At 34.2% G+C, this 12,288-nt stretch overlaps 2 protein-coding genes across 10 annotated transcripts in view; one reads left to right on the plus strand and one right to left on the minus strand.

Annotated features, from left to right (window-relative positions):
• The window catches only part of LOC124094625 (uncharacterized), a 69,656-nt gene extending 68,601 nt beyond the window's left edge, over positions 1–1,055 (plus strand). Inside the window, exon 6 of the mRNA XM_058580359.1 lies at positions 1–1,055. The gene's annotated coding sequence lies outside the window, so the exon portion shown is untranslated.
• Cobll1 (cordon-bleu WH2 repeat protein like 1) overlaps positions 1–12,288 on the minus strand; it is a 166,059-nt gene that overhangs the window by 6,116 nt on the left and 147,655 nt on the right. For all 9 annotated transcript variants that reach the window (XR_009226999.1, XR_009226998.1, XM_046447159.1 and 6 more), the window contains 4 exons: positions 10,225–10,459; positions 9,181–9,278; positions 3,032–4,575; positions 1,051–1,227 (listed from right to left, as the gene is read on the minus strand). Coding sequence is in view for 7 of the 9 variants with exons in the window: in XM_046447159.1 (XP_046303115.1) it covers positions 1,051–1,227; positions 3,032–4,575; positions 9,181–9,278; positions 10,225–10,459 (2,054 nt within the window). In the remaining 2 variants the exon portion in view is untranslated. The remainder of the gene's footprint in view (positions 1–1,050; positions 1,228–3,031; positions 4,576–9,180; positions 9,279–10,224; positions 10,460–12,288) is intronic.

Genomic DNA, 12,288 nt, shown 5'->3' on the forward strand with positions numbered 1-12,288 from the left:
GACATGAAGGATATAGAGTGAAGAAACTCACCCGCAAAAATTTCCTTGGGACACTCATTTAGCCTTTGCCCTGAAGAAAGACACACCCTCCTCTCTCCTGCTTTCTACACCTCCATGAAGAAGAGCTAGACAACTACGGCAGGACATTATGAAGACTGTGGTTTCTGTATTAGTTCTCATCTACATTCTCTAGATTTTTTTTTTTTGGTGGTGGTGGTACTGGGGTGACCTACCACTGAACTACATCTCCAGGCCTTTTTTAAATTTTGAGACAGGGTCTCACTAAGTGGCCCAGACTCAAACTTGAAATGCTCCTGCCTCAGCCTCCCAAGTAGCTGGGATCATGGGTATGTGCCAGCACACCCCAATTCTCTTATTTATTTGGTGAGGGTGGGGGAAAACCAGGGATTGAACTCAAGGGCACTCAACCACTGAACTGCATCCCTAATCCTATTTTGTATTTTATTTAGAGACAGGGTCTCACTGAGTTGCCTAGCACCTCGCTATTGCTGAGTCTGGCTTTGAACTCACAATCCTCCTGCCTCAGCCTCCCAAGTTATTGAGATTTCAGGCATGTGCCACCATTGCCGGGCTCTCTTATTCTTTTGATTAAAGCTATATAACTCTTCTAACTACACCCATGACAGTTATTTTGGAGAAGCTGTGTCTAGAAACTTGGCGGTTCCCCTCACTGGAAGTCCACCTTTTCTGGAATAGGGAGCAATCTTCTAAAGAATCTTAATGTGCTAACATAATTTCTTAAAATAAGACATCAGAGCACTGTCAACTATATATAATTATATATAATGAACCAAAAGTCATGTTCTGCACCTGGCTCATGTTGTGGAAAATAGACCCAACATTTTAAACTATTTATAAGACTCTGGACTCTTTCAGTTTATAATTCAAAAATGACCCCTTACATAAAAGAGTAAACTTCTGGCATCCTCTCAATTAGGATTTAAATGCTAGAAAAAAGTTTCCCTCAAGTACTAGTTTGACAATGTTGAAAATAAACCCACTGTCACCCATCTGATAAAGAAAACTTACCCTTTTCAATTTGGCAGCAGCCTCTCCAGAACGGATTGCAGTCAGTAAACTCTGTCGGATCTGTTCTGGGTCAGGGCTTTGGAATGTTAAAGAACTTTGTCTCTTAAGGGTGAATGATGGGCAGTCAGCTGGAGTTGGTGTTGGAGAATTTTGTTCATTATGTGCAGAGTTATTTGGCTACAAAAATAAATGCACGATATTTATATGAATTCCAAGGGAAGAATAGTTCAATTTTGTAAAACATTTTCATCACCAATAGTTCTTTAAGAATCACCATTTGCCCAATGGGTAATTTAGATATGGCTGTTTTTTCACCCAATAAATTCTCTTTACTGCCAGAGCTGAACTAGAAGAAGATGGCATTACTTTACCTTCCCTTCCCTTGAACAGAGGAGGCTAAGGAAGAAAAATGGTTTCTCTCTTTCATGGATACAGTTTACTGTGTGGAGTCAAATAATGCTGATATTTCCAATACATGGAGTTGACTAGAAGAGCCAAACTAATAATCAGAAAATTCTACAAAATTAAAAATAATCCATGTTCATGGTTTCAATATACAGGTTGGAAAACGATTATTTTTGAAAGCACAAATATTGACAATTTCATAGTGGTTAAATCTAATGTATCTTTTAATAAAGGAATATTAATTACTACATGTAAATATGTATTTTGTGTTTCAGGAAGTCATGGAGACTTTGTGTTGGCTGTTTTATTTTTCCCATGAGGATAAAAATAAACATTAGTCACTTCCAAATTGAAAAATAAAAATCTTAAACTTCTTAGGAAGGAATATTCAGTATCAGAATTAACTGACAAATCAAGTAATCTTAAAGATGTCTTTTTCCAACTGCCATAAAAAAATGAGTTAAACATGGTTTGGACAATGACTCAAAAAATGCATTATATAAATCAAAGTTCCATTGTTTAGGAATGGTATTCCAGTTTAAGGAAAAAATGCAGGTTTTATTCCCAACTCAAGAATTAAAGTCTATATCATGTATCACTTCCTGATGCTTTAACAAAGTAATAAATGTAAATATTTTCCACTTTAAATATTGCTTTAAAATTACTGAAAAATATGCACTTGGCAGTATGGTTCATGTTCTCTTACTCTAAGAATGTTTGAAAAAGTAGTATAAAATACTTCTGGAACTGTCACACAAATATGAAAGTATTCTTTAAACACCATCAGAGTAAATGTACACAAAACATTTCTTAAAACTCACGTGCAGATTATCATGAGTCACACTGTGAATTTCACACCCTCATTGCCTATACAGTCTGAACCTGGCAAAATACACCATTTAGTTGACTAAGCATCAACTCAATGACACACTTTTTGGTAAGTTGTTAATGCTAGACAGTAGTTAGATGATGTTTTAGTCAACACATGTGTAACTGGAAAAGGTGACCTTAACAAAATGGGGAATTAAGAAAGTTACACTTTAGAACTGATTTCAATTTGAAATAGTTACATGCAAAAATGTATGGTCAGCTGTGAGGTTGAATGTATATAATAGAAAAGGCACAGACCAGGTGTTCGGTTACTTTATCTAGTCTTTGATACTGCTGTTTCATATAACCAACACTGTTTATATTGCATTATATAGTACTATAAAACTTGAAGAGAAAATGAAGTAAGCCAGGACATCCAGAAAAATTAAAAATGAATTAGCAAAGAAAGTAGTTCAAACTCTAAACTAGTAAATTAACAAGGCCTATGAATGAAGAAAATTTAATATCATTACTAATAAAACAATTATATAATGACAACCTTATAGTAATATCTAATCAAGTTATGTGAATTATACACAGTAAATAATATTATATGTATTACTTTCTTCCCTATAGTAGCATGATATCCTATTAATAAGAATTCAGAGTTCTGTAATGCACAAACACACCAACATGCTTGTTATCTACTATTTTAACCAGGTTCCACAATAATCCGAATACTTATTTTTTAAAAGGTAACATTTACCTTATCCATCATATCAATTTGTGGGATGTCTGCACACCTGTGTACACAGCAAGTCTTCCCATCCTCTGTGTGAGCTGGAGGTTGGGTGGATGCACCCACACTGGGTGACTCGGGCCGTGCCTTACTGAAAGACTGTGACCTCTTCACAACAGCAAGGGCAAATGGCGAAGGAGCAGAACTTGAGTATGGTCTTGGGGCACCAAAAGTTTTCAAAGTCTTCAGGTTTACTGCTGCTACCTGACTAGCGGGAAGAGGCATAGGCTTGGGAGCTACCGGAGGAGGAGAGGTTTCAGCAGGTTTCTGGTTGATGATGTCATCCTCCATCTTTTTAATTTGGGGCTGTGGAGCTGGGTGAGTAGTTTTACTTAAGGGAGGAAGTGTCTGTTCTGAATGAGGCAGTGTGTCCCTTTCCATCTCTTTTTTTGTTAGTTCCTTGGGGGCAGGATTAGGGACAGTATGGACATTCTTGGCAGCTGCAGATGTCACATACTGACCTGATACTCTCTTCTGCATCTGCAAGAAAAAAGAACTTGGTTTGGCCTGGGGATTTGAAATCCGAGATTTAAATTTCGAATCCAAAATATTGTTTATTTCTTCCAAATTTGGCGCAAAAGGAGCTGTGCCAGTGTCTCTAGTCATTCTGGGAGGTTTCAGAGGATTAGTCACAGCACCATCGGGTGCGCTCACAGCCCTGTGCAACTGTTGCTCTGTTCTCAAGTTAGGCTTTGGTTTAGGGTCTAGCTGTAGCTCCCCTGGGCCTTCAGAAGTAACAAGGTCTTGTGTTTGCAGGGCAACCTCCTTCACATTCCCTGAAGTATGTATCTTTTGATCATCTTTATATCCTATGGTTTCTGATTCCCAGTCTTTCAGTATATCCAGGGATTTGGGAGGTACTATTTTATAAGTAGTCATTCCAATTTTGGGTATATACTCTCTTGTAATTTCATTGGAAGGTTTTGGCTTGGGATTATAGTCTTGTCTATAAAGTGGCAGATTCTTTAGGTAAGAAGCAGATGGATATTTATCAATTCCATCTACAGGAGACAAAAGATCATCATTGCTTTGTGCACAAGCTGGATCTTTTATGGCAAGTCTGTCTTCTGAATATACGACTGGGGTGCTCTGAATCCTCAATTCTCTTGAGGTAATTACAGAATTTTGTAGATTCAAAGATAGGTGTTGAGTTGGTTTGTTATTTGAAGTTTGCACACTTTCATCAACTTTGAAAGCAGACAAATTATGATCTTGGTGATTCCCCTCAGAACTGTTGCTGGAAGGGATTGTCTGAATTGCCGCATCTTGCATTTTCATCTTTTCTGCACCAAGCTGATTCAGTTTGTGGTCTGGTACTGATGCTGCTGCTAGATGATTTTCCTTGGAAGTTACAACATTAACAGTTTTATGTGCTTGATAGCTTGACTGTCTGTCAACTTCCATGACTGCATCCTTATTTTTTGCTTCCCCTTCTACATTGATTTCTGTTCTCATTCTATTTTTCATAGTATCTTCTGTATTTGTTGTAAGGACAATGATTTCATTCTGAACTATTGAGAGAAAAAAATAGAAAAACTCAAGTTTACAATGTTTGCCTCATCCAACCTATAATCAGTTGGTTTGAATGCTACAGATAATCTTTATATCACTAATTATACAAATTCAGGCAGTGGCATACAGAGAAAGCAGTAAGGGCTGTACACTCAAAAGAACCTGAGTTTGGAACCTCTTTAACTAATGTGGCCACATGTTAAATTATAATAACCCCTCACAGCTTTATTTTGCTGACACATAAAGAGGTGAAAATATGTTGGTTAGTTTTACAATACTGTGGATTGAACCCAAGGTCTCAACCTTGCAGGTAAGTGCTCTACCACCGAGTCCATCCACAGCCCTTTGTTAAATTTTTAAATTTTGAGAATGCTTTAGTAAATTGTTGAGGCTACCCTCAAACTTGTGATCCTGAGTGGCTTGGATTATAGGTATGAAAATAAGTATTCTAAATTATAGATATAATTATATGTAAATTATACAGATACATATGCACACACATCTACATATATGTACACATTTATCACTTAGGTAATATTTTAAGATAGAATATTGTCTAGAATAGGCAATACAGAGAAGGCAGCTATGTTCCTTTTATAAGTAAAGATTTCATTTTTCCATCATTGTTAATGAAGAAAGAAATTGATAAATTCAAAAATTGTATTTTTCCCTCCATTTAGAATCTTTTTTCCATAGCCCCTCATGTATACTTATATTTCATACCTAGTACTAAAATAATCTCAGTAAATATCATTTTTAATTAAGGCAAACAACAGAAAACATTACCTTTAAGAAAGTAAAGAACTGGAGTTATAGCTCAATGGTAGAGCACTTGCCTAGTATGTGTTAAGGCCTTGCTTGGGTTCAATCCCCAGCATCACCAAAAAAAAAAAAAAAAAAAAAGAAAAGAGAAAGAAAATTGAAGTAAAAACAAAAAACAGTCTATTTGATTGTCATGTTCATTGGGTGTCCTTACTAAAGTCTTTTGGAGGAATTTGGTTTTAGTCATAACATGGTTGATTTCAACCTTATAAAAACAAAAATGTTAGTTTTGATTTTTCTCTGTGGGGAAAAGGTATCTTTATTCTTCTAGAGTTGTAGCCCAAGAGATCTGTGACAGTTTCCTTCTCAGATCCTGTTGACTTTTCCTCTAATTCTAGTTCATATGACCTGAAAATGCAAATAGCCTGCCAATCCCTGGGTTAGTAGCAACAGCTTTTACTCCACAGGATGGCAGAGAACTGGAATAGCATCTGGAAGTGTGCAGGCATTATGAACATGCATCCATACCTAGTAAGGACCTGTTCCTCTCTATTCAAATGCTCTGAGGCATCGTTTCTCCTGCATGATGACCAGTAACCTCCCTTTTCAGATATGGGAATGGCTTGCATAGCACTAATAAGTGGCGGGCCTCAAAAGTCAACTCATGAAAGACGTCAAGTATTTCTCTATAGTTTTATCATCACCCACTTTTACCTAAAAGAGGATGAGATCAAACACAAGCCCTAAAATTGGAGGAGCTACAGTAAATAGTTTCTCTGAAAACAAACAAACAAACAAAACCATACAAGCTATACCCAAACAAAATAAGTCATGATGTCAGGTAAATTTTTATGTAATTTAAAAAAAAAATTCACATTTTTAAACATTGCTTAAATGTACTATTATTTGGTCATGGCAGCTAATATTTGTGTTATCAGATTACTATATCAAGTATGTCATTTTAAAATAGAATTTATTTTTATTTTTCCCAAATAAAATTCAACTGATTATCACATTATGTTCACTATTTGAGTGACTTCTTTTCTCAATGACCAAGAACTGAAAACTTTTGGGATTTAAAAATTAAGAATATGTAAGATAAGGAAGCAAAGAAGAGGCACATTTCTGCTTCTGCTCTTAATTAACTTGGTTAAGTATTAATGTTTATATGGAAAGCACTATTCTGAACACTATTATGAGCACAAAAGAATGTAAGACATATTTTTTGGCAATAGAAAATGAGCCTAAATGCAATTATCAAGAATACAAGTAACAATAATTGTTTGCGAGATTGTGGGGGAAAGGGTATACTCATACATTGTTCAAGGAACCACAAATTAGTACAACCACTCTGGAAAGCAGAATGGAGATTCCTCAGAAAACTTGGCAAGGAACCACTATTTGACCCAGATGTCCCACTCCTTAGTATATACCCAGAAGATCTAAAATCAGCGTACTACAACGACACAGCCAAATCAATGTTTATAGCAGCTCAATTCACAATAGCTAAGCTATGGAACCAACCTAGATGTTCATCAACAATTGAATGGATAAAGAAATTATGGTGGGTAGGGGTGTGTGTGTGTGTGTGTGTGTGTTTGTGTATAATGTATATGTATATATGATACACACACACACACACACACACACAAAATGGATTATCACTCAGCCATAGAGAAAGGTTTTATGACATTTGCTAGTAAATAAATGAATCTGGAGACTATCAAGCTAAGTGAAATAAGCCAATCCCCAAAACCAAAGGTCAAATATTCTGTCTTATATGTGATGCTAACCCACAAAGAGGGGAGGGGAGGGGAACAATAGAAGTTCATTGGATTAGATAAAGGGGAATGAAGGGCAGGGAAGATAGTTAGGAATAGGAAAGACAGTAGAATGAATCTGACATAACTTTCCTATGTACATATATGAATACATCACAGTCAATCTCAACATTGTTTATGTCCATAAGACTGGGATACTAATTAGAATAAGGTATATTCCATGCTTATAAAAATATACAAAAATAGATTCTACTGCTATGTGTAACTAAAAAGAATAAAAATTTTTAAAAAGTAAATGAGCCTAAATATATTTGCTTCTTTCTTGCTGTTTCTTATTTTCCACTGAATAGAAATATTTTCCAAGAGGAAGTAAATCAATGTAAAAATATAAATTAAATTAAATTAAATCCTCCTTAACACTAATTTATTAGTCTTATATTCCAAATTTATTTTTTATATTTTCAGTGGGTTAGACCTACTGAATCATTGAATTTAGCTCTAAATTTTTCATCAACATTTCACAATTATTCCCCATGATTTTCAGGCCTGGATGCTTAGAATCACCACTGAATTTATTAGCTAATTCCCCCTCATACATATCTGACAAGAGTCTTACTTGGTCTGTGAATGGCCAAGTTATTTTCCAAGGGTGGCCAGTAGAAGGAGAACGTAGCTTCTGTACTGCAATGTCCTTTCTCTACTCAAAATTAATATAAACCTCTACAACTGACCAAAGGATGGTTTAAATAAGTGTATACTGTAGGTGAAAAGAGAATAAAACCACTTTAGGGATAATAAATTATTTATTTTTAAAATCACCTAAAGTTGACAAAAGGTCATTGCAAAGTGTGTGCAAATCAAAATAAATATTACGTAAATGTACTGTGACTCCAGCACTAACTTGATGTCAAAATCTTTGAAAATAATATACTAAATCATTTTTGCTAAGAAAGAAGTAGCTTTTAAATCATGATTTCTCAGTAGGAATGTTACTGCCATCACAGTATATGAAGGGAAAAAATAATCAAGATATAAAGAATAGGAGATGATTTACACATGGAGAAATGACATTCTCCATGTGTCTCAGAATGGGACTGAACATTTGAAGTAAAGTCAATCAGCAGCATACACATTCAGGTTTACATATACATACCATAAAAATGAAACTGACATAGATATACAGATATCATTGGGACTATGACTTCTTATTCAAATATGAATATTATAGTCTTATGTTTTTTATGAATCTTAACTGGGTTTTGTATGTTAACATGGGTTGGGATATCAGCATTCATAAATCACTTTCTTCTTATTCCCTTGAAATATATCATTGTGCAAGATCAATTTCTCTGATACAAGATGATCCAATTCAATTGAGGAGTCAGGAATACAGAACTGCATGGTTTCTAGGAATCATGTAACAAAATTAACAAAGTGGTAGGATTTAGATGGAAAATTGTTTTCTCTGCAAAAATGGGATGAGCATAGACCAAATGATAGAATGGAGGGAACTACATCATAGGAAAAAGAAGAAACTGTCTTGAGATGGGAATGAGAATTGGGGAAAGTGTAAATAAGATTACATAATTAGATGGTTTAAGCCTTGAAAATCAGGCAGATGAGTTTCATCCAAAATATAGCAAATTGAGTATGATGTAAAATAGGATTGTGCTACAGAATTAAGAGGAAAACAGAAAAACAGAACAGAAATAGATGCCTAGAGGACATTGCTTTTAAGATCTAAGGTTGAAGCTCGACAATCCCTAAGACTTAACAACATCATCAAATGTAACGCACTGGATAGCTAAGAGCACACTTTGGAGTAATACGGACTGAGTTAAATTCTAGGTCCATCACTTATTAGTTGTGGGAATTAATATCTTTGTGATTCAATCTTCAATAAAATGGGACTAAAAATAATAGTAACCATAATAGCCTGTAAATGAGGTGGGTATTAAATGAGTCAATATATAAGATTAAATGAGTTGATGTGTGTTAAGGATAGTCCTTGGCACATCATTGTCTACCAATGTATAAGCTGTCAGTGTTTATAAAACTCACCATTCTCTTCGCTTGGGCCCAAATCGGACTTCAAATTTCTTACACTGCGGGCTATCATATCTTCATTGCTTGTATCATACACAGTACTGTGTGACTCTCTGGAAGATATGATATTGTATATGTGTATACTATTCAAACTCATACAATAAGAAAACAGGCAATAATTTCCAAAGACAGATGGACTGAAATAATCATCTCTTTCTGCCAAATACTGAAAATTTAAAAGCAAAGAAAAAATTACAACTGAGAGGAAATGTTTCTGTGAAACCTGTGAAACCTAAGTTTTTTTTTTTTTTTTTTTTCATATAGTGGTCCTATTACAAAGATATAAAAAGCTTGGGAAAATGGACTCATTACTAAAATAGTGTCTTTATTTTGATATTTTTGGTTATTTGTCTTTTAAAGAAAAAGGAAATTTAATGAAACATTTTTGTCTTGCATCTAGCAAAGTCAATTACGTAAATCGTACTTGAATTGACCTCACTGATTTTTTTTCTAGTGACAGAATGGTTTAATTTGGAGACAATCCCATGCAAATTATGTTAAACCTCTGATGAAGATGATTTATTTTACTTTGTTGATTTCATCTTTATTCATGGTGTTGCATCTCAAACATAATATATGTGGAATTCACTATAGCTTTAGTTACCTAGGATAATATGGAAAGTGCCTTTCTGCATCATAAAGTTGACTGTAAAAATAATACTGGGGATTTGAACTTATACTCTAATACAGAGAATTCTTTTCATATGCCAGTGAGCATTTGATAAAAATTAAATGTTTCCTTTAAGTCAAATAAGTAATAGGCAAAATATACAAAAACATGCAAATTATGTTATGGCTTATATGACACAGGGATATTGAACTAGTAAATCTGATAGACTTTGAACACAATTACATACAAATAGATATGCTACTAATAAATATTTTTATGATGATGATGATAAGAGTGGTAGAATCTAAACAAAAGAAAAGTACTAACTAAAAAAGAATAGTACTAACTAAACAAATTGCCAGCAACACTCTGGCATTCAGACTACTTACGGTCCATCTGTGTTTCTAGTTTCTTGGTTTTCTTCCTTGGAGTTTGGAGAGGCCTCTCGGCTATTGATGCCAAGGGCTGAGTCAGAATCATTTTTCAGTGTATTTGTTATATCAGTAGATGCAAAAGGAATGTCTGGTGACTTCAGAGAAATATTTTCCACCTCATCTTTAGGCCCTTCACTCAGTTCTTCCTTTTCTTCTATTTCTTCCAGGCTATAATCAGAGCTTATTCCAGCTACAAAGAAATGCATATATCATCCTGAATATTAATTTATTTCATTTACCCTATGTAATACTAGCAAGGAAGGAATATTTAATAATTAGCTGAAGTCTTTAATCAGGTTCAAAATTAGTAGTGAAATGTTTTTCTCATGTGAATAATCATGTTAATATATAACAAGATTGTCTCACATGCATATAATCCTAAATACAATTTGCTATCACTCTAGGTTTTATTCATAGAAGATGATTTAGCATCATAAATGTCAAGTGAAATATTTCATTTAAGAGTACGTTTTTTAAAATGATTTTAAATCCATGCTGTAAATCAATGTAAGTTAAATACAAGTTTATTTTAATGCAAATAAACAAGCATGAGATTTTTGCACATAGAGTTTGACTCAGTAGTTATTAGCACTAACTATACCTGAAAATTATCTGAACCCCTTTTGAAAATACTCAAGCTCATACCCTACTCCTTAGCTATTAAATAAAAATCTCAAAAGGGTGGAGCCAAGAATGTTTAAGGTTCCTCCGGTGATTCTACTGTGCAACCAGGGTTAAATGATCTAAATGCTTAATATGTTTTTAACCTGGAAACAAGTATGAAGCACTGATAATTTTTACTACCACCCAGTTTGATTCTCAGAGGCAACTTCCCCCAACACATGTTTCCTGTATATTGTCAGAAATAATAACATGCACACATAAGCAGATATCCATATTCACATTTCCTTTTTTGTTGGTTTATTTAATATAAATATAAGTATATTATACCCAATGTTTCGACCTAGCTTTGGATCTACTTATAATACCTTAAATATCATATACTAATATGTGTAGTTATCATTTTTCAACAGTTGTGGCTAATTTTTCATTGTATAAAAATGTGTTTTATCACTACTTCTTAGTATTGACAACCAGTGGTACTATGATAAAGTTGGAGACATCCTTAGCAGTTGATGTCCATAGTTAATGGTCAAGATGAGCTGTGAAAATAAATTTAAACCAAACACTAAGGTCCTGGAATTTTCTTAAATAAAATTAAACATCCAAGTAAAGTTTTATTTCTAAAGGAGGGAAATATGTTACGGCATTGGATTATAGTGATCAGCACATTCACAAAATTTAATAAAAATTTTAAGATATTTGAAGCTTATACTTAAAAATATAATTTTATCTCTTAATGTGGAGATAGAAAAGTATGTTCATTGTGCTTCTTAAGAAACAGGCATTGAGCCTGGAGATACAGTTTAGTTAAAAGCTTGCCTAGCATGCTTGAGGCCCTGGGTTCCATCCCCAGCCTCAGGCAGTATTGCATGACTGTAGTCCCAGCACCTCAGGAGGCTGAGGCAGGAGGACTGTGTGAGTCTAGGACTTCAAGGTCAGTCTGGGTGACATAGCATGACCCTGTATCAAAAAGAAACAAATATGGGGTACTTTAAATTAACAATAAAAAATGCCCCCATTAAATTAGAGTACTAAGAAGTATTTAAAATTTTAAGTGAATTTTTATATGTACATATTTTGGCAAATGTTGCTTTATCATGACATGTGCAATAGCCATTATGATGCCTTGTGCAATATTATATGTCTATAATATCATATCATAGTAAGAGTATATTTATATAAGTTGAAAACTGTGTACTGAGAAAAATAAAAGCCCATGATGGTTCAGATGTAGAAGTGTTTTATACATGATTTTTCAGTATGTATTCAGCTCTTTTGAAAATTATATTAACTGATGCGCTGTTTAGCAAATTACCCATCATTATCCCTGTATTTCTCATGCTGTCACAAGTATTTCAGATACATAACTTTTTTTTTTTTTCCCAAGTATGAGGT

This window comes from Marmota monax, unplaced genomic scaffold, assembly GCF_021218885.2.
Source record: "Marmota monax isolate L192 unplaced genomic scaffold, Marmota_monax_Labrador192_F-V1.1 WCK01_AAM20220418_F8-fsc00007, whole genome shotgun sequence".
NCBI lineage: Eukaryota > Metazoa > Chordata > Mammalia > Rodentia > Sciuridae > Marmota > Marmota monax.